At 43.1% G+C, this 25,489-nt stretch overlaps 1 protein-coding gene across 1 annotated transcript in view; it reads left to right on the top strand.

The window, feature by feature from the left end:
- The first annotated feature begins 287 nt into the window (after window positions 1-287).
- The window catches only part of RYBP (RING1 and YY1 binding protein), a 71,153-nt gene continuing 45,951 nt past the window's right edge, over window positions 288-25,489 (top strand). The window contains exons 1-2 of the mRNA XM_073351119.2: window positions 288-466; window positions 1,568-1,693. Of these exons, the coding sequence (XP_073207220.1) occupies window positions 435-466; window positions 1,568-1,693 (158 nt within the window). The 5' untranslated portion in view covers window positions 288-434. The remainder of the gene's footprint in view (window positions 467-1,567; window positions 1,694-25,489) is intronic.

The following is a 25,489-nucleotide window of genomic DNA, read 5'->3' as shown; positions in this document are numbered from 1 at the left end:
CGTTCCTCGGGGGGGCTACATTCCTCTCCGGGGGCACGTTGCCCTGTGGCTGGGGAGCACGTTCCTCTCTCCCCCGCCGGGGGGTGGTTCGGGGGGGGTGGGTGGCACATCCCCCCCCCCGCGGGCTGCCGGCTGGGGGCCCGCCGCCCTGCGGGTGGGGAGTGGGGGGGGGGCGCATTCCCGTCCCTTCTCCCCTCCCCGGCGGAGCCCAGGGCCGGGCGGCCCGGATTGGCCGGGCCGGGCGGCGAGCTCCGCCCGCTGTCGCCGTGCGGTCGGTGGGAGGGAGGGAGCCGGGCTGCGCTGCTAGTCTGGAGCGGAGCCTGGCAGCGGCTGGAGCGTCGGCGGCGGCTGAGGAGCAGCCGGAGCCCGCTGGACCGAGTCCGCCCCGACCCGTCTCCTCTCCCTTCGCGCGCAGGGCAGGGGGGCCCCGATCCATGACCATGGGCGACAAGAAGAGCCCGACCAGGTACGGAACGAGCGGGCTCCCGGGGGGTCCAGCAGGGGAAGCCCAGGGGGCGGAGAAGAGGCTCCTAAGATGGAGGGAGGGTGGCCGGCCGGCCGGCCGGGGTAGGGGAGGACTGTGGGGCCTCCCTCAGCGGGCAGCTCCCCTCTTGTCTGGGTGTTGGGGGCGCCTAGGCCCTTGTGTGGCTGGGGCGGAGGGGGGAAGAGTGGGGGGGGGCTCCTAAGATGGAGGCGGCGGGGGGGGGGCTGTTTGCGTCCCTCCAGCCAGGTACAGCAACTCCAGCTTCTCCGCGGTGCGCGAGGGGGCTGCTCGCCAGCCGCGAGGCTCCTAAGATGGAGGGAGCGTGTGAGGGCAAGAGGAGGAGGGAGACGGGCTTGTGTCTCCTTGCTGCTGGTGCCAGGGCTAAGCTGGTGTGAGAGCAGCTATGGCGGCTCCTCTCCCTCGCACAAACACACTCTCCTCCGCTCCTCACTTCTCCCAGACAAAGGGAGATTTAACAAGGTGGAGGAGACAGACAGACATGGGGATGGGTGGCTGGGGGGGAACACGCCTCCCAGCTTTTCAAGTCTTCACCACCCACCCGTCTCCAAAAAAGGAGGGTGAGGGGGGAGACGGGCTCCTCTTGTCTCTCCCCTCCCTGCCCAAGTCTCGCCCTCCCAGGTTCACTGGGTAACCGTTGTTGTTTGTGTGAAAATCGATTGTCTGGGTTTAAAGATTTGAGGGGAAACGCCCCCCACCCCCCCAGTTTCTTTCCTTCCAGGGTGTGTGTGGGGTGGTGGTTAGTAAATGCAGGGTGTGTAGTGTGTGTGGGGGGGGGGATGGGGGGGCGAAGGCTAGGATAAAGCAAAGTGTGGGGTGTGGGATTACTGCTTTATAATAGTGCCCCCCCTCGCCCCCAATAGCAGATATTTGATGACTCTTTAGGCAAGGAAGAGAAACGGAGTCTGGCGATGCAAGTTGAGAATTACAGAATGCACTGGATTTCACTGCTTGATAATATGGTTTCTAATGTGTGTGTTTTTCTTTTTCTCCTCCTCTGTTCCTCCTCCTCCTTTTTTCCTCCTCCCCATACACACATACGCACACGCACACTCTCTCTTCAAGGCCAAAAAGGCAAGCAAAACCTGCAGCAGACGAAGGCTTTTGGGATTGTAGTGTCTGCACCTTTAGGAACAGTGCTGAAGCCTTCAAATGCAGCATCTGTGATGTCAGGAAAGGCACCTCCACAAGGTATACATATACGTTAAAATATTTCTTTAATCCATAATTATTCTGTCTTGTTGATTTTACCTGCTACCTTGAAGTGGGTTCAGTATTTTATTTCCTTTAGAGTAAATAATCTCCCCTGTTCTCCTCTTAATACTGTATGTTGTTTTAAATTCTGTTTCAACGCTTAAGTATACCTTGGACACAACTGTTTTATAGGCTTGGTAGTGACCTGATGTTTTTTTCTGTATGTTCCATTTGATGATGATAAAAAGACTCTCTTTTTTTTAAAACCCTTTCAATTCTGATTTGGGTGGACATTTCTCTCTGTCATTTGGGGAAACAATTTTTGTTCTGTTGGAAATATTTGTTATGCCTTTTGGGGGATAAGGGAAGTGAAGAGAAATAGCTGAAACTAAAGATGCCACAGAAACAACTTTTTTTTTATTCCTCTTCTCTTGTTGATCTTTGAATTCTATTGTCATTTGAAATTAGTTGGTTTTCCACAGAAATTTAATGTGGAAGTCATGTGGCTTTCTGAAATCTTTAACTGTTGGTTCTTTCTGCATGATGGAAGTTTTTGCAAGACAGTGAGACTGTCATACTCTAGTTAAATGAGTACACATGATTCTCCCCCCCCCCCACCCCCTTGGGTTTAGAAAGTTACTCTTGACAGTGAGAGTTAGGACTAGGCCAGGGGTAGGCAACCTATGACACGCGTGCCAAAGGCGGCACGCATGCTGATTTTCAGTGGCACTCACACTGCCTGGGTCATGGTCACCGGTCCAGGGGGCTCTGCGTTATAATTTAATTTTAAATGAAGCTTCTTAAACATTTTAAAAACCTTATTTACTTTACATATAACAATAGTTTAGTTATATATTATAGTCTTATAGAAAGAGACCTCCTAAAAACTTTAAAATGTATTACTGGCACATGAAACCTTAAATTAGAGTGAATAAATGAAGACTCGGCGCACCACTTCTGAAAGGTTGCCAACCCCTGGGCTAGGCTATGAACATGGAACTGCTTTTTTGTTTGCAGATCTTTCAAATGCCTTTGACTCATTTTAATGTTTTTATATTTTGTACAAGTACATTCCTAAATTTGAGGAGTTCATATTTTTGTCTCTTTCTATTAAGGAAATATTATATTCTTATTTTTTTCAAAGTTTAAGACAATGTTTTAAGTAAAGCTCTTTGCATACTGAGAGACATTTTCGTGAACAGACTGTTGCTTGAAGACTTCTGGTGTTTTGAGTTGTTTGACAAAGGAGACTAAAAATGTATTCAATTAGTTTGTACAGTGCTTTGAACAAAAAAAAAAAAAGCCTTATAAGTGCTAAGCTTTTCTTTTATAATTTGGACCAAGCTTTTGGGCCATTGAGCCTGTGGGTGACATGACCATGACAACTATGTGTAGTATTGCAGTACTCCACTAGGTAACTAGCATATTTTAATTATAATGCATGTTGATTAAAGTGTGTGTATGCTTTACAGTAGGGTATTCTGAAAAGTGTTGAGATAAATTGTCTGATCATTGGCGTATCATTAATTTAGATATGATAATATGAAGAATATAAAGCCATTTGAATGTAGACCTAAATCTTTAAGTTTTGTTCTATTACTCTCCAGTCCTGCAATTTAACTTCTTCAGGTGGATCTCTGAGTCTGGGCAAAGTGCTGTGGGCTTTTGTGGGATATTTTAATGGATCCATCTGGAGGGTTAAGGCCTGACTTTACTCCTACGGGTAGTCCTATTGAAATCAGTGAGTGTAATCATGGTCATAAAGTTGAGCATGTGTATAAGTACTTGCAGGATGGGAGTCTAAATGAGACTAGGAATCCAAGTGTGGGTGGTGCATGGACTAACTTGGTGTATCTTATGAGATCTTTTCAATTTGACCACAGTACTTTCTGAGAAATGAAAATCCATATAAAACTTTTTTGAAAACGATACATTTGAAAATGTTTGTTCAGCCAGAACAATTACTCTTCCAGTTAAGAATGAAAAATTGTTTTGTAGGAGACAACTTTAGGTTAAGAAATGCTACATAATTTGCAAATGTGATCATTGGGCCTGGAACATCATGAAGCATTTTCCCATTAGCACTTTTTCTGGACAGCTTATTTTAATTTAGAATATATTAAGTTTGTGTGCATTTGAGTGCATTAAGTTTTTGTGTGCCGCTGTTTGAGTTATGTTGTAGAATTTGAAAATATGTATGGTACAGGATACTCCATTAAAAATCATACAGTTTTGCTTTAGTGTCATTTACGAATACTCAACTGAAAGTAGTAGTCACTGTCTATTGTGAGTGCACTTCTGTTTGTGTGCCTATGTAGAAGACCTCAGAGGTCAGAGTTCTTTATTGTGGTTTGGCTTTGAGTGTTACTGTATGTGACGTATAAGTCAATAGCTGGGAAACTCTTCAGAGTTTTTTCATAAGTGACTAAGGAAGTGTAGTGGTTTATGGCTGACGATTTATTACTCAGAATACTTTTGTTTGATGACGAAATCTGTTTGAGTGATTTTATATAAATTTTATTCAGATAAAACTGTGGTTACCTTGAGATATTGGATCAGCAACTTAAGATATAATTTGACAAATTGATGTCATTTAGCCATACTTAAAGCTAGTGAGTTTCACTAAAGTTTGAAGTATTTTGCTTTATATTTAAAAGTAATTTGGACAAATTCATAATATTTTTCAAAGACATGAAGTGAAGCAAATGTCTTTCATCTTTAACTGTGTGCAGTTAAAATGTTCCCAGTTTCAACAGATTTACATGAATCCAAAGTGACTTTTTTTTTTTTTTTTAAAAACCCCACAGTAAAGTCAGTGATTTGCTGTAGAATTTATTTTGGCAGATTAATGTTTTCTGATTTGTGAACTAGTTTAGACTTTAACTAACTTTGATTGTGTACGTTTTTACAGACTTGATATAATCCTTGTCTGCTGTGTGGGAGGGGTGACTGGCTTCAGTGAGACGTTTCACTTATTCTCTGATTTAATGTCCCTTCCCTAGGAGCCTAAAAAGGGAATTTTACGTACAAATACAGTGACTTACGAATTTGCTAATGAACAGGAAGAACCAAGATAGACTATTAATTATTAATCTGTACCGGAACGGTGTTTTTCAGTGGACCCCCTGTAAATATTTAAGTTACAAAATAATATTTTTAAAATGTGTGGGGCCATGTTCAGCCCAGGAGAATTCATAAATGTTATGGTTGGTTTAAACACATAACATTGATGTAAATTCTAGTGTTGTCATAATATGCAACCATTTACTTTCACAAGTTATCTTCTAAATTTTATCTCCCTCTACTTTAATAAATGTATCTAGTATTGAGTGTTCTTGTGTTCTAAGGAATTTTCCGATAAACAGTAAAAGAAACAAAGGTGCAAATTACATACAATCCAACATTCATTTCAGTAAGGTGAAAACTTCAGAGCTGACTTGACTGAACAATAGTAACATCAATCCAAGTAGGCTGAGGCTTTGCCTACACTGGGGTTTTTATACTGGTATAACCACATCAATGTGAACTGCTAGTGTAGATGTGGTGCACATGTGTAAAAAGTGACTTATGGTAGATAACATGGCTTATCTTGGTTTCAAACCAGGGAAAGTTGCATTGGGGCAAGTCTACTTGCATCTACTAAGAGGTTTGTGCTAGTGTAGCTACCTGTTAGCTAAAAAGAGATTAGGGCTTGAATTAAAACTTCTGCTACTGGGGAGATTTGCTCAACACACACTACCCTTCCAGTACCCAATACTACTTCAAAATATAGAAGGAATATTTAATCTGGACATTTTAGGGCCAAATTTTGCCCTTGTTGATATTAATACGATTGTTTATTTGAGGGCAGAGTTTAGTCCATTTTGTTTCCAACTAGTTCTCTTAAAGGTACTGGCAGTCCTCTCCCTTTGTTTCTATTTTGAGGTGTGCACGTGTTGCATTCTCCCCCCCCCCCCCCAATATCTCCTGGGCATTTCCTCTCCCAGCTGAGTGATCATACCTGAGAATCCTGCCCCTGTTCATAGTTCGTTTCACACTGCTCCTGGTACTCCTAGAAAAGTGGTATTTAGCAACTATATTGATCATGCTCAGGTGACTGAGGAAAATGTGGGAGGGTGATAACTTTCCTAGCTTAACCCTTTAGGATAGGCTCCTTCTTTGCCTCTCTGTTCCCAAAGCAGGGCTTTTCCTATCAAGTTGCAGTGATTGGAGTCTTCTCTGTACACTGAAAAATGTGAGAGCGGCAATTTGCCATCTTCTTCTAGAGAGTAAGTGACTTTTGAATAAAAGAGGAACAATTTGCTCCATAAATATCCTGAAGAGGGTATGTGTGTTTATTAATAGGCATTTCTGTGGTTCTTATCACTAGTATTTGTAGACACAAGGTATGCACTTGGAGATCTGATCGGATATCTTTGTTGTACTTAGGGTAATACGTGTCTGGTATTAGAATCTTGATCTTATCTCTCATTTCAGTGTAGTATATTTATGAAACACAGATTTACAATGCTTCCATTACATCCTTATTTGGAAATAACTGGTTATGGATCATACATAAAAGCATTTGATACAAAATTAATAATCTGTAGTTTGGGACAAAAATCTAAATTGCTCTATCCAGTATAAACATGCATCACTGTGTGGCTCTTTTTATTCAGTCTTGAGCTCATCGTAATAGTTGCTAGGTAGCCCAGTTCTGTTCTGGGAATTAGGGGCTGCACTCTAATTGTTCCATTCTTTTGACTTAACTGCTGGGCCACCCTTTCCTGAAGATTTTTGTTTCACTCTGTAGTCATGATGTAGTTAGAAGCAAGCTGCTTTCATTTAGCTCTAAGTTAAATGTCTTTCACATGTATTAAAATTCATTTGATTTTTCAACATAAGTATATTTCTATACTCTTAATATCCTACAGCTGTACCCCTGTAAAAAGATTCTTCCTATTTTTAGCTCCCCAACCACAATGGAGTTGGCAAACCCAGTGTGATTGGGGAGCTAAAAATAGGAAGAACCTTCCACAAATCTGACATTGAGGCAGAAAATGTTGGATGTTCACAAACATGGCCTGAACTGCTCAGGTTTTTTCCCAGAGCTAAAACTCTGAACAGGAAGTATGTCCTGGGTATTGACATTCAAATAAGCATGCCAGGAGACACCCCACACCCCCTCCCTGGATCTTTCTAGCTCCCAGCCTTGGGCATATGAAATGCTACAGGTGATTAATACAGTAGGTGCCATCTGACTGGCAGAGATGTTTGTTTTCTACCTCCATTCTCCACTCCTCTCCTCCCATTTCTGAACACCGTATTCAAACAAAATAAATAGAGCTTTTGGGGTACATTTCCACTGGGAAAATGTTGAGGTTTTTTTTCTATGTTAGCTGACATGGTAAAATTCTATTTTGGACACAGCAGGCTGTTTCATGTGTTAGCAGGATGAGGTAAACGCTAGAGGGAAGCTTAAGGTGTAAAAGACCTAACTTTATTCCTCGTGAAAACAAGACCTTAGAGGCTCCCATGGGTGAGCCCCTGCCCCTGGCATTGAGCCTGCTACTCCAGCGCCAGATATAGCCTGTTACTCCAGCGCCAGATGACCCCCCTTCATCTTCGTTTGTCTCTCAAGCCGAGGTACTGAAACCAAAGCATGCAAAAAAAAAAAAAAAACTTTCCTCTCTTCTTGTAAACAGGCCCTGCATCAGCTGGACGCCAGCTCCCTCTGTGTCTCTATAGAGTCTTGTGCTGGAACTACGTGAAGACAGAGGAAGGCAAAGTCCCTTTCCGTGCATGCTTTCCTTAAACTGACTTGATTGTTTCACTTTCCTATGGGCTGGTCAAAAAAACTGGAAAGCTGAGCAGATATGAGATTGGCTTCTATGCAGTGCACCCTGAAAGATCTCTTATGTGGGCCCTTTAAATTACTGGGACCCAGTCGCACGTGGACCTGAAATAGGCAGCAAGTGTACACTATACCAAGTAGTTAGGAAACTGCCAGATCCTGTCATCTCCTTCGAGCATGTCTTTTCTGCAGAATTAACTTGGGTTCATACTTGCTACTCATGCTGATAGTCCTCCAGTGCCTTCCCACAATTCCACCCTGTGTGTCCAGAAGGACAGAAAAGTTCTTCTACAATTCAGTAGGAAAGCATCATAGAGCGGCTCAACATATTGCAGCACAAAGAATCCTGGGATGTGCCATAGTGACACACACAGCTGAGTACAGCATCAGTGAGGACCTGGTAATGGGTATAGCTTTTCAGTGTGGCTGCTTATACCCAGGTTAGGCTAACCTGGGTGCTTAGACTGTAGTGCCGAACACTTGAGTTAATTTCATAGTGAAAACCTACCCTAACTGTTCTCATTTGGTTATTTGCTCCTCTGCATGAAGCACATAAATTTGTCTCTACATATATGTAGTCAGTCATGTCACTTTCACAATGATTACACACTCCTTTTAAAGAGAGGAACCCCAATGACCTACTTTGTGGGCATTCAGCTAGTTCTGTAGGTCAGTAGGTTTCCATTCCACAATGTAGGTCACTTGGCAGGTGTGCAGTGCTTCTGTAATGAGCAGCTTTTGACCTCGAACAAAGTTTACCCAGGCTATGCATACAACTACTTTTTGTGGCAGTTCGAGGTATAGCATAGTATTTGTCTTTGTCCTGTTGTTCCTCTTCCTAAGGTACAGTAAAGAATTTGGGCTTTCCTGGATGGAAGCACTTTTACAAAAGGACTTGTGTGGATTTTTAAATTTTATTTTAAGTGTGCATATTTTAGACAGACAGATAGGGACAAATTGTACTTATTGCTGCTTGGTTTCTATTGAGCACTCAGCAAAATCACAGAAACATCTATTTACTATTCTTCATATATTATGCTAAGCAAATCTTCAGTATCCCAGAGGAGGGAGAAAATTGTGAAATTTTTGGCTTATCTCATCTACCTAAGTCCACTCTATGGCTGTATGTGCTTACTACATCTGTCAACCTTTTGTGCAAACAAAATATTTCTGTAAACAAACAAATAGTGCTCTACTCACACATCTTTGCTGCATCTATAAGCACAGTCAGTCCTTTCAGTTTATTTCCTAAACTCAGCATAAGCCCTTCCATAAAACAGGTGTAAATTAGAAGCACGTTCTGGATATTGACATACTAATAAGCTTGTCAACCACATCAGTTTGCATTAGAATTCTGATATTCCCAGTGTTCAGTTAAGGACTGAGAAAGTGGGTCTATTTTTCCTTGTTTTCACTTTGGAGTCAGCAATGGTATCTTCAGAAAATTCAGATAAATTTTGCTCCAGCCAGAGAAATCAAAACTGACACAAACATGATAGAACTGGTTAAATACCTGGGTATAACTCCTACTGTATCGTGGGGCATTTCCCTTTTGTCATGGGAGGTTTTGCCTGTGTTTATGAGGCAGTGTACACACTACAATGCTCCTTTTGCCAACAAAACTCTCCTGCTTTGCCGACAAAATAAAACCACTTTGACGAGACATAGAGTTTTTTGCGGCAAAGATATATCCATAAGTGTAAGCGTGGACACCGGGCTTGGTTATGTTGCTGTAAAATGGCTTCCAGGAGGAGTCCAACAGTGCCCATTCTGGCCGCTCTGATCAGCAGTTTGAATTCCCGTGGACTACAGCTAGGTACACAGGCATTTGCCCCTCCCCCTTTAAAGGCCCACAGATTTTTGAAATTTCACTTCCTGTTTGCTCGGCATGGAGAGCTCATATAGCTTCTTCCCAGCTGATCATGGCGGCGCCACGTAGCAAACACTGTTCTGTTTGAAGCACACCTGAGTTATTGGATTTGCTGGCAGTGTGGGGAGAGGAGGCTGTGCAATCCCAGCTTCACTCCAGCCATAGGAACTTTGACATTTATGGGCAGGCTTCTCATGGCTTGTTGGGTACGGGCTATGAACAGGGGACATGCAGCAATGCTGTGAAAAGATAAAGGAGCTGAGGCAGGCATACCGGATGGCAAGGGAGGCCAACGATTGCTCTCGCGCTGCGCCGAAGACCTGCTGCTTTGATAAGGAATTGGATGCCATCCTCTGTGGCAACTCCACTTCCACTGCAAAGAGCCCTGTGGATACTTTGGTGAGGCTGGGGGTAGTGGACCGTGGACCTAACCCCGAGGACAAAGTCATGGATGAAGAGGTCAAGTTAGAGGACGATGTGGAGTACATGGCAGGGTCGTCTGGTGGCACGGTGAATCAGGACCTCTTCTCCACTCTGGAGGGTCTAGCTAGTCCCAGCTGTCTGTCTCTGGCACGCATGATGCAGGAGAGGAAAGCCCTGGTAAGTGATCTTTTTGAGTTGATGCTGCTCAATTATGAGAGATAGAACTGTCCTTTATATTGAAGTGGGTGAAGGGACAGAAATGTACAAGACTAGCTGTGTTTGAGTGTGCTCCGCATTCCTTTGCGCAACTGAGCAGTGTGGCGGAACAGCAGTGTGTTAACGCACACTGAGATTTCATGGGACTCATCCAGAGAGATCTGTAGGAAACTTTCCTGGAGGTACTCGCCAATCTTCTGCCGAAGGTGCCTTGGCAGAGCTGCTTTGTTCCTTCCCCTGTTGTAGGAAACTTTCCTGCGCCACTTGGCAATCACTTGTGTAGAGACCAAAGCAGTACACAGGCAAGCAGCATAGGGTCTGAAGCTGCAAGCGTGCGGGAGATGCACCCTTGCATCCTTGTTTATTCTCAGGAGTGAGATATCGGCTTCAGTGATCCCTGCCTATGGAAAACGGTGGCAGAATCTACAATATTGTCCTGAGTCGCCTGCACTTATGACCTTAAAAAAAACACCTAGACCCTTTGCCCCATCTTAAATGCCAACTTGTACCCGGGCCGAACTCACCATGTTTAGGACATTCTCAGACATGTGTGCTTGCAGAGGGACAGTGAGAAAGTGATTTGTATGTAAAAAGATGTGTATTTTACTATACTAGTTCACGCACAGCATTGAATCAACAACCATGCTTCTGTGTATTGTTTCTTGTGCTTCTGCAGATGTGTAAGGCAGGGGTTCTCAAACTTCATTGCATCGTGACCCCCCTTTTGATAACAAAAATTACTACATGACCTCAGGGTGGGGGATCAAAGCCTGAGCCCACCTGAGCCCCACTGCCCTGGGGCGGGGGAAATCCGAGCCCAGCTGCCTTGGCAGGGAGAGCCAAAGCCTGAGCCCCATCGCCCGGGGTGAGGGGCCCAAAGCCCAAGGAGGGGGGCTTGTAACCTAAGCCCCGCAACCCAGAGCTGAAGCCACTCAGCTGAAGGGCTTTGGCCCCAGGCCCCAGCAAGTCTAACACCAAGCCCTGGTGACCCCATTAAAATGGGGTCCTGACCCACAGTTTGAGAACCCCTGGTGTAGGGGGTTCCTGTGAAGACCACACTGGCAGAATGCTGCTGCGCGATAAGGAAGTGATCAAAGCGGTGCAAGGAGGATGTGTTCCAAGAGGTGTTCAAATCCTCAGAGGCCAAAAAAAGAGTAATGCAGGGAGGAATGGCAGGACAGAAAGGAGAGAGAAGCGTATTGTAAAGGGCTGGGAGTGGATGATAAAAGTGATGGAGGAGCAAACAGAGATGTTGAAGTCGCTAATCATGCTCCAATGATAACACATGCGTGCACCCCCCTTTACCCCCCGGAGCCAATACAGAACTGCTTTCCATGCCCTTCCCAAACTCCTCCTACACATTCCTTGCAACTTCCTGGCCCATCTTAGTACTCCATTCACTTCACCCCTTTGGACAGCTTCCAAAATGATAGCTGGACTTACACACAGCTGTGAGAGCCCACACTGCTCCTCACTGTTATCTTCCTTCCCATCAAACCTTGTGTGTGTGGTGTTAATTGTTATTTAATAAAAACAAGCTCTGAAATATAACCAATTTTTGTCTTCTACACATGGTGATTTCTGTTGGTAGTAATACATAGTATCAGTTTGATCATTTTCTGACTATAAATCCTGGTCAGGAATCCTCACAATTTTCATGCAAGGTGACAAGTTGTTAAAGCATGGCAGAGTACTGTATAGAAAGATACATTACTAGTGGTCATTATAAAAATGTTGCTTCAAAGCCTCCCTGATTCAAATTGTGCCCCCTTAATAGCCCTGGTGTCTGGCTGCTCAAATGCAGCGGTCAGGCAATCAGCCTCCATGGTCCACGCCAGGGGAAACTTTTCACCCTGAGCCTCACAAATATTATGGAGCATGCAGCAGGCTGCTATGACGATGGGAATGTTTTCTTCATTTAGATTTAACCTGCCATAAAGGCAGCACCAGCGTGCTTTTAATCTTCCAAAGGCATGGTCCACTATCATTCTGCAGCTGCTCAGCCTATTGTTGAAGCGCTCCTTGCTGCTGTCCAAGTTTCCCATGTAAAGCTTCATGAGCCATGGGAGTAAGGGGTACTCTGGGTCTCCCAGGATCACTATGGGCATTTCAACATCCTCCACTGGAATCTTCTAGTCTGGGAAGAAAGTCCCTGCTTGGAGCTTTCTGTACAGGTCAGTGTTCCTGAAGATGTGTGCATCATGCATCGTCCTGGACCACCCTGCGTTGATATAGGTGAAATGACCCCGGTGATCCATCAGCACCTGCAGTACCATAGAGAATTAGCCCTTTCTGTTGCCGTACTCCATTGCAAGATGGTCTGGAGCCAAAATTTGGGATATGTGTGCCATCTGTCGCAGCTTTGCAGTGAGGGAATCTTACTGCCGCAAAGCCATCCTCTATTTCACGCACATTGCCCAAAGTCACTGTCCCTCATAGCAGGATGCCCTGCACGCTTGCCTTACCGCAGCCCCAACGCTCGATTTCCAGACTCCAAACTGATTCATGACTGACCGGTTGCAGTCTGGAGTTGCCTGGTTCCACACAGCGATAGCCACACGCTTCTCCACTGCTAGGAGATATCTGATTTTGGTGTCTTGGCACCGCAGTCTTGGGGCTAAATCTGCACAAAGTTCTAGGGAGGTGGCTTTCTGCATCTGAAAGTCCTGCAGCCACTGCTTGTCATTCCAAACCTGCATAACAATGTGATCCCACCGCTCAGTGCTTGTTTCCTGAGCCCAAAAGCAATGGTCCACTGTGTTCAGTTGCTCCGTGAATGCCAAAAGTAATCTGGTGGTGTTTTTTTTCCGTGGCATACAGCAGGTCAGGCAACTCTAATTCCTGTTCAGATTGGGAACTCATGGGAAAGCGTGACCATCTGAGACGTGTTCGTAACTGTGACCACAACAGTAGAGAGCCGTGTGGATCCATCTTTTCAGACAGTGATGGCGAGCGCACAGTAAACAGGGGCCATTAAAAAATACTGTGAAACATAGTTGGAAAACCATAGAATGTTGGGACAGAAAGAACTACATTATGGCATGTTGAGCCTACACCCATGATGCACTGCGATCCACTCTGCCTTCCCACAACTCCTACCTGCAGAAGGTGGCAGGCAACACAGAGGGATAGCTACCCACAGTGCGCTGCTCTCACTGTCAGTGGTAGAGCACCAAGAGTAGACGTGCTCCACCGACAGAAGGAGTGTAGTGTGACCACGTACAAGTGATGTAATTATACTGGTTTTTGATTGTCGGTTTAACTTGCGTCAACAAAACTCTGTAGTGTAGACAAGGCCTGAAAGTAGAAGTGGGCCTGGTGTGTCCCTGGTCAGCATTCTTTTCACAAATGGTTGTTGCTAGGAATGCTTGAGATGAAAGATGTATCTACATTTAAAGCAAGGAACTTGTGGTACTTAGGAGATGACCTGGATTTGAGCCCTGACTCTGCTGGGGCTCGTCTTCACATAAAGCGCTATAGCTCTGCAGCTGCACCGGTGCAGCCATGCTGCTGTAGCACTTCAGTGAAGATGGTCCTACACCAGTGGGATAGCTTCTCCTGTCGGCATAATTAATCCACCTCCCCAAGAAGCTCTCCTCCTGACATAGCACTGATTTAACCACCTGAGTAGATGGTGTAACTGCATCTCTCAGGGTCGTGGATCTTTCGCACCCCCAAGCGACGTAGTTATAATGGATCTGTAATGTAGACCTGGCCCTAGTCTTCCTTCCTACCTTTGCCTCTGTACAATGGTGATAACGCTCTACATTACAAGGGTGTTGAGACTTAATATTTGTAATGCACTTTTGAGATTCCAAGCTTGAAATTGCAATAGAAGCGCAGGATTTTTTTAATTTTTGAGCTGATCACATTTCTGACCGATATGAATATAGATTTTTGTGTATCTGATCAAAGTTTATAATTTATGGTGTTTTGATGGGAAGCCTCCACTTTTAGGTAGATGTAGCAATGTATTTTCTTTATCTCCTTTACTGCCTTTCTTAATTTGAAATTATTGAAATCCCCAAGAATCCTTTTTACAACTTGTGTTCAAATATGTACGCAGGTTTTAGCTGCTTTTAAAGCCCATGGTATCCTTTTAGACTATCTTTTCTTCAAAGCATGCTCCATTTCTTGTTATGAACGTTAGGTAGTTTGCATTCTACCTAAGGACAAACAATGAATAAATCCTTAGACTCGTGCGTCTTTCAACAAGCAGTGCTGTATTCATCAGTATTTAAGAGTTATGATAGATTTCTTTGTAGCACGCAGAAGTGCTGAATGACGTGAATTATCTTGCCTATGATAAAACTGTCGTCTTTTTATAGTGGGTAAACGTGTGACTGAGTGGAATCTGAAATACTGTTTATTTTCTGAACTAAGTTGGTGGCTTCATTTGTCTGGAGTTGACCTATATTGGGAGATGTTACATAAAATATTCAGACATAACAGGCAGAGTAACTTAACCATTATTCATTCTAACAGATTTGGTTAGGAGATGTAGATGGACGAGGATTAATTCGTATGAATTATTTTACAAAAGTTCTGCAGGTTTGGCAATTGAGACCATCAACTGATGTATGTTGAAGACAGACTAGAGGTCTAATTCTGCTCCTGTTTAAACCCATGACAAAATTTGCAATGACTTTAATGAGTGTAGGGTGGAGGCCTACCTGAATATAAAAATGTTCTATATATGGTTAATAGTAAAGTAATATAAATTCTCCTACTTTTATATTTCCCTCTCAGTCCCATCTTTAGTGGCCATCAAGGTAATGTAATATCCAGTGCATTCTGAGCCTATGTGAAAAGAACAGTTTAAAAATGTCAGGCGATCAACTAGTCTTTTCTTAATTATCCCCAATTTACCATTTGCTAATTAGTTGAGATCAGATGTGAAGGCTGAATGTAATTCTATATAGATTAATTTATGTACAAAGGGTTTTACTCCCTGTTTGTAGCTGTGTAAAATCCAGAAGCATGTGAGGGCATATAACTTTATTTATTCTTAGTTGAACAGTGCATTCACGTATGCTCAAGCTCTTGAAGCTGTGTTCTGAGATTCTGTTCAAATATTTGGATCTAATTATTTGAGCTGCTGTATTTGGCATTCTGATTTTGAAAATGCTTGCACTGATTTTTTCTGAAGCAGCACTGAACACTTTCTCTTCCTGAGAGTTCAACAGAAGAGGCAATACATTGATGGACGATTGACTCCATCACAGGGCCATCAGCCAGTGCAGACATTTGTCTCCTCTAGGATGGAGCATGGCATTAGCTGTGGCGGGGAGGACTGCTCCTCTGTGATGTTAATATAGTGTAGAAACTTTGCTATACCTTTGCTTCTATTGTGTTGTTCTAGGTACTTTGGAAAAATGGGTTTTTTTCCTATTTTCATTTTTTAAATATAGTAAGAGTGGGTGTGTTGCTCAGTTTAATAACATATTTAATGAGCCTTATTGAAATGCTCTTTAGTAGAGGCAAGACTATGTCACAAACAAATATTTCTAACACGTGCTTAAGTCCAAAAGTTGCAAACCTTCCTTTGTTTGTGACATGTGATATGTAGTTTTTAAACTGCTTTTATACACTTAATTTAGGAATAAATTTGAGGATTCCAGTCACAGTTTTATATCAGAGGAAGGAAGAAGGCTATTTTTAAAAATACTTTCAAAATTTTATTTCAAGTATTAGCAGTTCTAGAATTTTTGGCCTGGTATTACTATAAACATAAAAAATAAAGCAGGAGTAATTTGTCTCTTTAAAATACGTGACTGTAGCTAACGGCTTGTCAATAAGTTGTATTTAATGTTTCAATGAAACATTATGCATTCTGCTTATATAGTAAAGTTATTATTAAAATTGTAAACACCTGTATCGGGGAACAGCTGAGTCCCCATAAAGCTTTATTGTGTCACTAAGAATTATGGACATGTTACTCTAGTAATCTAGTACAGTAAGGAATTATCTTTAAACTGAGCATACTCAGTTTGGTGGAAACTGAAACAGAGAAAAGAAATGGATTGGGGTTGTTGAATAGGGTCATATTGTTTAAAAACTTCTCTCCATCCCAATCCTCCCCCACCCAAAAACATATAATGTAAATTGCTTATTTAAAGCTTTTGAATATTCAGTTTTTTTCTTTATAAACCCAGAGTTGTTTATAAGCAACGTTTTCCAAAGGGGGAGATTTTTACTGGCAAATTCATTACAAATAGCTTAACGTGGGGTGTTGGATGTAATAAAGGACAGCACAAATTAAGTGTACATTTTTCTGTTGGGACAAATAACCTGTGTCCACCACATTCTTGAAACTGATATTATCTGTTTATTTTTTACGGACAGTTTAAATACTGGAACATCAGAAAAACAACTTAATTAACTTATTTTGGTGCCTTTTCTATAAACGATCAAGATCAGGGCTTGAAAACCAGACTCTTATTAGCTCGAGCTAGGAATCAAAGAAAGGGAGCATCACAGCGAGGTGTGGGGCAACACAGAGGTGAGAGGCCTAGTGCATCCCTTTGGCTGCTTTGAACCCTCTGTGGAGCGGGAGGGGATGGGGATGTTGGTTGGTTGAGATTGGCTGTTCTCCCAAGAGTGCAGTTTCCAAGACACCCCCATCTAGGGCTCATCTTTCATAGTAATTTTGACTTGCAGCTGCCAGATAAATACAAAGAAGGGATATATCTTTTATTTTGAAACTTCCTGTTAACTTTTGAGAGGGAGTCTCTGTCCTGTCAGCCCAACCTTTACAACTTTGACTGGTTGCAAAAAAGTGTTCTTGGGGAAGTTTGCCACTCATTCGCCTTTCTCTTCCTGTCAGCCCCACCTTCTTCCACCCCACCAAAGAAAACCAAATCACCCACACTTTTATTTTGTTCTATGAACAACTTCAAATATCAGAGTGAAATTGACATGTCCTATCCCTTATTTTGAGTAGTTGTGAAACTGATCTGATTCTTGTTAGTTTCACTTCGCTGAGGAAAAGCTTCCTGTTTGCCAATGGCCAGTGCATTTTTCATGGAGTGCCAAAACGTTCTTCAAAGAAAAAATGGGGGCAGACAGCAGATGATTAAATCCAGCCTTCTAGGTCAAAGAACTGCTATTATAATGGAGCCTGACAGAACTCCGTTTCAATCATGGTGGGTTAGAGATGGAGTAGTTTTCTTGGTGGACTCAGCTTATCACCCAAACTATTTACTGTCAGGTTCATCATTTCCTGTAATAAAGCATACTAGAAAGCTTTGTAAGATGTGAGTCTGAGTTATTGACTCATGACACTGCATTTATTTGTTTAAACTTTGTTTTTGTTTTAGTTTTATTTTATTTTCAAATTTTGTTTATCAGAAACCTCTTGCGCCTTTTACCATTACAAGATATCAGAAACTTACTATATATTTTGGGTATATTCTACTGGATATCATTCATTGGGGATTAGTGTAAAGGTAAATCCAGCTGCCTCAATGAGGAGCAGACCAAGGGGAGGAGTTTTGTTTCCAAAGTATCTTGACGTCTTAGGGAGGTCCTGCCTAAAGAGACAAGGGCTGAAAATTTTGCATGTGTGAGAAGGCTAAGTGTTCAAAGATGTCTGATTTTGTGTGTGTGTGCGCGCTTCCCTCCCCCTCTTTCTTCCTCCCCTGTTCTCCCTTTCCTGCAGTATAAACACTGGCAAAAGAAGATAGGGGAGTTTAACAAGAGTATTAGTTGGATTAGTTGCCTGGTCTTAATGTTATGCGCTACAGCTTGGGAGGCTCAAGAGAGGGAATGGTCAGAGCTAAGAGCATGAAAGTAGGAGTCAAGAAAGGACATTTCTGGATGTTCTATTAAATTGCTTTGACATAATCAGTTGCCTAACTTCTTTTGTGCTTCAGTTTATCCATCTGCAAAACAAGCCACAAATGGCTGATGTGTGGTTTGTTTAATGTTTGTAAAGTGCTTTGAGATCCTCAGTCTCCCCCTCTCCTTCCCCCTGCCCCCCATCCGAAATAAATGCAAGTAGGCTTAGACTTAGAAGCAACTTTTGGACCTTCCATTCCCCAACCTATGCAAATACGCCTTTAAAGTGACTGGGATGTCACCTGGGCTGCAAGAGGACTGGGGATGATCACCTACTAAATTATTCTTGGTGTGGCATGGCTAATAGTTTAAAGTGCAAGTTGGATTTATCCACTAGAATTTTGCTGTTGTATGGACTGCAGTGAAATTTCTCCAGCATGTTACAGGAGTTTAAAATTCAGAATCATGTGTATTATATATTATTGTACTGTTTCACACTTACTTTTAAATAGGTATATGATTGGTAGGTGGAGGGTTGTATGTTTTATGTCATGGAAAGTGGAGTGAGTAATACACTTGCTTAAAGATGGTACTACAGTGTGTCATACTGGGAACAGTTAAGGATCATTACTTACGAATACAAATAATAAAATCACATCTGGAAATAGATGGGGGAAGCCACACTTCATTCCTTTTAAATTGCCAAAAAACCTTAGACACATCAGTTTTCTGATTCTGTAAGCTGTTTCATGCAGGCAGACCCCTGTACCTCTAAGGTGCCTTAGCATCAGTGGAGTTTTGAGTGAGTGTAAGAGTACATCCTTATGGTCCAGTTTGCAAGACCAGAGTCTGAAATATGGTCTTAATCCTGAGGTTCTGTTAGATAACTTTCTGCACAATTACTTGACACGCACACTGGTAAGGAACAGTACATTATCCAGACAGAGGCTCAACCAGATTAGCCAAAAGTAAAATTTCAAACAAAGCATGGCACTCTTAATATATTTGAAAGCTTTTTCTACTTGGTTTCTGCAAATTAAAGAACTAGATTACTTAAAAATGCCCCCAAACAGATTTCTTATCGATGTACACTGTGACCAAAATATTTAGGTTTGGGTGTCTTAACTGAAGAACTGATATCCTTATTTAGGCATTCCATTGACTTCAGTTGAAGTTGCAGATTCATGGCATCTCTGAAAATCAGACTAAGTATTTAAGTTCAAGAGTTTTGATCTGAGTCCACAGGAGATTACCAAATGAAAAATATAAAAGAAATAAGTAGTTTTTCTGTATCTGTGAACTGCCTGTCTGACCATTATACTTCAAATACCCTTTGGTCGTAAGTAAGTAAGGCTGTGATTTAGTCACGGAGGTCAGATGTCACAGAATCTATGACTTCCCTCTGCAGCTCCCAGCCACGGTAGGCAGACTCCCTGCCACTGCGCCAGCAGGTGGCACAAGGCACGCCTAGAGTTTCCCGCCACTGCAGGTGGCACAGGGCATCCCCTGAGCTCCCTGCCACTGTGGGCGGCATGGGGGACGCAGTGGGGAACCCCCGCCTGCTCCCCGCCACCATGGTGGCAGGGGGGACCTTGCAGCTGGAAGCCACAGTAGGAGTGGGACCCTGTAGCTCCAAGCCCCCATGGGTAGTGGGGGCCCCTGGAGCTCCCAGCCCACGGCAGATGTCCAGGCTTCCCATTTTGTCATGAATATTTTTAGTAAAAGTCAGGAACAGGTTAGGGGCTTCCATGAATTTTTCATTATTGCCCGTGACTTGTCTGTGACTTTCCCAAAAATATCCATGACAAAATCTTAGCCTTAATTGTAGGCATAGACAGTGGCTCCCAGCTGCAGAGAATCATGCCTGGGCAATCATGAGAGTGGGACAGAATAGAATAGAAGTCTGTGAGTTCCATGCTACTGCCCCTGCCTGGTCAACTGAGAAGCACTGTGTGCAGTAGCAGCAAAGCAATGATGTTCTTGTACAGAAAAATTTCTGGCTTGGGGAAAAGCGGAATATCAGTGTACCCTTACTAAATTTGATCTCCTGGGTTGTGTTTTTGTTTTTAAATTCATGTAGTTTGATCCATAAAACTTCTAATGGAAAACACTAATTTTTTTTGTTGGGTCCACGTCATCTCATCACTATGTAGCAGGAAAGAGTATTCTTGGGGAAAGGAAACATTAATTTTTAAAATTTAATTAAAAAATCCATTTTTAAGTGTCTTATTGAGCTGTTTTAGAATGTAACTTACATCACGTTAAGTTCTTGGATGAGACTGAAAGTACTTGTTGATTAGAAGAGTGCTTATTGTAGTCAGCTGAGTATTTGTCCTAGTAAAATATATATTGTGCTGTTAAAGCAAGGATATATGCTTTGATTTCATTTATTCTTTGCTAATCAATAGAAATTCTGTAGATATCTCACCTTTAACATATTTCAGTGTTATGCTACATGAAGCCCTGTAAATCACAAAGAAGAATTTAATAACTTTCCTAACATTTCATTAGATGTTTTGCAAAACCAGCTCATGTTCAGTGGTTATTGGTAGATGTGAAAATCTAAATAATGCATTAATTCTGGCTTTATTAAAAATACCATCTTTCATATTGGTATCCTCTTTTTAAAATTCACTTCTAACACTCTACTCCTAAACAAAGGTTTTTAAAGTTTACATTTTTTTAATATGATGAGGAAAAAAATACATTTTCTGTGCTCAAACCATGCATCAAAAGCAGTCCCAAGAAAATCGGGGAGAATAATAGAGCACATAACATCTAATACAATCATAGCAAAGTATCACTGCAATTATTTAAATAATTATCCCACTGCATGACTTAGCAGAACCCATAAATAATGCATATAGAATTGTGTTGGCGTTTGCAAGGGAAGAAGCATGCTGGCAGAGTGGATGAAAGAGAAAGGAGGATAGGGAGAAGGTACAACGCGCACAGCCTGACACATCAGATCCTTTTTTTGGAAGCCACTAACTCAATTCAGACTCCTAGTGCTTATGTTAAGTAAGATTCAGAAGGGTCCCAAACATTTTTCCATTACTCTTTTTGGCTGTGAGGTCGCTTTCTGCCTGAAGGTTATCATTGCCATGTTAGCAAACCAATTGTCATTAGTGGCACCACCATACCCTAAAAGTTGGCCTCACTTTGTTTTCACCGATACATTATTAAAACATTAAAAAAAATTAAAACCTAGTCTGATGTTTTGTTTGTAGCTGGCTTGTAGTTTAATTTCAGATTATATTTAGGATTTGTCCAATCCTGCCTCTACTTTATTGTTGGAGAGCTCCTTCTGTCTGGGGCAGGGAGCTGACAAGAGACAGCACATGCTGAACTAGCTACTGTGCTGGGATGTTGGCAAGAGTGCTTCTCCCTAAAGAGCTCAGCTAGTTTTGGGACTGGGTTGTGATGTGAATTATGCAAGAGGGAATGGATTGATGATAGTTTGGGAAGCTGGTGTCCAGGAGTCATTAGGAGGATAGACAACCAAGTGGAGTTATCTGCCTTCTTTTCCTGAGTCATGAGAGATCAGAGAGCTTGAGTAGAATCATAGAATATCAGGGTTGGAAGGGACCTCAGGAGGTCATCTAGTCCAAACCCCTGCTCAAAGCAGGAGTAGGGAGCAACCCTTTCGTCCCCTGCATTGGTTCTGCTCTCAGGAGCAAATTCCTTCCTCTGCCTCTTGCCTCCAGATTGCAGGCTCCCTGTAACCTATAGGACATATGACTGAGGGTGTCTGCTGCTGTGGGACTCTTCAGGCTCTCTGCTTCCCCTTTGGCTCTATATGGCCAGTTGCCTTTTTTTCCACAGCAGCTCCCAATTTCTATACGCTTCATCTGCATTCTTTGTCTGCCGTATAGCTGGATTCATCCTTGTCTGCTGTCACCTGGGCCTTTGAGGACAAAGAGGAGAGTGAAAGTCTCACACAGGCTTTGTCTACACTACACAGGTTTGTTGACCAAAGTCAGATTTTGTTGACAAAAGAGTGGAGGTGTACACACGATGCTCCTCGCGCTGATTTTACTCTTCTGCTACACCGACGTAATAAAACAATCTCGACGAGTGGCATAGAGCTTTTCCCGACAAAGTTAGAGCCATGTAGTGTCAGTGTAGACGCTGTTTGCTTATGTCGCCTAAGTGTCCTCCAGGACATGTTCCACAATGCCCATCATGACTGCTCTGATAAGCAGTTTCTACTCCGCTGCCCTGCAGCCAGGTACAGAGGCATGTGCCCCTCCCCCTTTAAAGCCCTGGGAATTTTTGAAATTCTACTTCTTGTTTGCTCAGTGTGGACAGCTCATATTGCATCTTCCTAGCTGATCATGCCAGCTTTCCTCAGCAAACATCTGTTGATGGAATACACTGGAGTTGCCGTATCTTTTTGGGTCTGTGGGGAGAGGGAGAAGATGGTGATTTGTTTAATGGGATAGCTACCCGCGGTGCACTGCTCTCGGTCAGCACTAGTGCACCAGCTGTGGATGTGCTCTACTGACACAAGGAGCTTTGTGTGAACATGCACAAGCGATGTAATTACAGTGGTTTATGATTGTGGGTGTAACTTAACTCTGTAGTGTAGACATGGCCTCAGTACACTAGCACAGCACTTCGCTCTCATCTTCTGCTCTGAATTCCATCAGCAGAGAATTTTTTCAGGCACATTTGAATGGCAAAATTAGGGCTGCTATTCAATACTTTTAAAGATAGAAAAAAGAAATACCCTTGGTCTGTGTACCTCTGTAAAGAGAAAGAGGGAGCAGCCCATGCATTCTGGATAAATGGAGGACTGGCAACAGTTTATGAATCTGTCACACTGTAAATGACTTTGAAAAATAGTATGAACTAGTTATTAGTATGGGATATACCAAACCTTCAGCATCATGAACAAGCACAGGAAAATAGAATACAGTTTGAAAAGCTGCTCACCTCTTAAAGGAAATTGTCTCAAAGTTGTGTGTAACTCTTATGTGTTAAAACCCATTGTCACAGGGCAAGTACGCCCCGTCCCCCTTTAGGGTGGGGGAAAGGGTGTTATAGTCCCGCAGCTGAGCCCAACTGACCACCCGTAGCTTCATAGCAGTATGGCCTAGTGTCCAGAGTCAGTATGACTGCCCTTTTCAGTGGGGGTGCATGTCCTAATGGCCCGAGTCAATACAGTTGACCTCCTTCACAAGGCTATGTGGCTCAGTGGCCGGAGTCAGTACAGCTGCCCTCTTTAGCAGGGCTGTGTAGCCTGAGGCCAGAGGGGGCTAGTGGCCGGGGCAGGGGGACCTGATCTCTCCATACTCCACCAGGTCCCAGCCCGGGGCCCTATCAGTGACGAGTATATTCACCACTGGGTCAGTGGGGATCCAACTGAAACCTGCCGATTTATTGTTCGGTTCTACAACTGGACCAATGGCTAGTTCCCGTGGGCTGCTTCCTACCCTTTCTTCCAGGGGCATGGTCCACAGGTCTTCGGGGTCTTTGGCCTATGAAGCTCCCGACGGTTCCGACGTCTCTCAGGCACCTGCAGGTAGCTGGGTACCTGCTGGGTCTCGGCATGGCTGGCCTCCACAATCTGGGGCTCTGGCAGATCGCAGGTGGGAGGATGAGCCCTGCAACATGTGTCTTCTGTCCTTGGGGGTCAACCCTGACTGAACTGGGCTGCTCCCTTTTATGCTGCTGCTCCAGATGGAGCATGCCCAGCAAGGGAGAGGGGTGTGTGGCTTCTGCCCAGCGTACGGGATTAACCCTAAGTAAACCCTTCAGTTCCTTACAATATGAGCTACTTTTTCCTGCTGCTACTTGTGTTCAACAATACAGGCAACACCTTTCTTTAATTGAGCATTAATAAAACTTGGTCAACATTTTATCTACCTTATGAACAATCTATTTCCGTCAGAGATGCTGAATTGGTTATCAAAATTAGCAAAGAAATTGCCACCATTTGGCAATCTCTAATATCTGGAAAGACCATAAACTTCATAGAGACACCAAGCTTTTGGTAAGTAGTACTAACCATTCTGTATCGTTCTCAGGTCTGAACTCTTAATAGGCATCAAACCAAGTGGGTGAATGCCATTCATTTGTGTTCTCCAAGATTATTGTTGTATCAATGTTCTAAGCATATAAAGGTGATGGTCAATCAAAATTATCAGATGCTGCTGTAGTTCTGAGGGGAGGGAGGAAAAGTAATTGAATGAGGTTAAACAGCTGCTTGAATGCCTCTGAATATCATCTTCTAAAGAGTTGTCTTCTGTAGTCAACTAAAGAAAGGTTTGTGCTGGCATACAAGCCCAATGTCTCTATTTTAAAGATGGGTATTAATATTGCAGCTGATACTTGGTTTGTTTAGATTTCAAAATTTTCCAAGTGGAGGATCACTAGAAAAGGAATTGCTACTTTTGAAAAGAACTAACTTGAGAAACTTATACAGCTTTTTTCGGTGCTATGGCTTCAGGCAAACTAGTATAATCCACTGTTCAGTGTGTGTTGCATGTCCCCCTGTGCGTCCATAAGTGGAGGCTTGTCTAGGATTCAAACTGCTATGCACCTTGGATGGTAAGGACAAAGTTCTTCTGCTCTAGAGGAAATGTATAACCCTCTGGTAAGTGCACGGAACGTGTCCTCCCCACCTGTGCTTGATGCACAGATGATACGATTATGTAACAGCCCCTGATTGTTTTTAGCTCATGGTTGAGGCTGCGAGTCTGTCACGGAAGTCCGGGATTCTGTGACTTTCTGGGACCTCTGTGACTTCCACAGCCGCACCAGGGAGCTGCTGGCCCTGGAGCTGCCCAAGCAGCAGCAGTCCGGAGGGCGGCCCCGGAGCAGTGGTCCTGAGGGCGGCCCCTCTCCCCCTCTGTCTGAAGCAGCAGCGGGCCTCTCCTCACCCGGGGCAGCAATGGTGCCCTGGGGCCCCAGGAGGAGCTAAGATTTAGTCGGGTTATTTATGGTAGAAGTCATGGACAGGTCACAGGCCATGAATTTTTGTTTATTTCCCATGACCTATCCATGACTTCTACTAAAAATAACCATGGCTAAATCTTAGCCTTACTCAAGGTTTTAGCTCTGTAGTTCCCCAGTGTTGGCTAGGATGTCAGACATCACATCAGCATCCCGCTTCCATTATTTGGTGCTCTATGATCTTGATTGAAGAAATTTTTAAATGTCTTTAATCTATGTGAACTGACTTCACACCTTTATTTGATTCACCTTAACTTTTCTGAATGTCCTGTGTAGACAGTCCTTCAGACTGGAAGCTCTTCTTGGCAAGGACTGTATATTCTATTTGTTGATAAAGCACTTAACACAGCGTAGCACTGATTATGGCTGGCATCTTTGGGTACTGCTATAGTACAAGTAATTAATAGGTATGGGTCTTTATTACTGAACCTGAAGTACAAACCCTAAACACAAAAATATGGGCTGACCTTGGGGTGCCACCCAAGTTTTACAAACTTCTGAAACCACCACTTATTGACTGCAGACTTTGAAAATCTTTGGGGGGAAGGTTGTTTATTTTAGCTTTTTTGATAGGATCTCAGTTATTTGAAATGATGTATAATCTTTGTTATGGAAATTATCACTATCTACTGTAGGATTTACAACTTGTGTAATTGATTTGATATAAAAATGTTAAATAGATTAAAAAAAGTCAGGCAGCGACTGTCACTGA

The sequence above is a fragment of the Lepidochelys kempii genome, chromosome 7, assembly GCF_965140285.1.
Source record: "Lepidochelys kempii isolate rLepKem1 chromosome 7, rLepKem1.hap1, whole genome shotgun sequence".
Lineage (NCBI taxonomy): Eukaryota > Metazoa > Chordata > Testudines > Cheloniidae > Lepidochelys > Lepidochelys kempii.
Note: the sequence above shows the minus strand (reverse complement) of the source record. Positions and strands in the feature narration are given on the sequence as shown.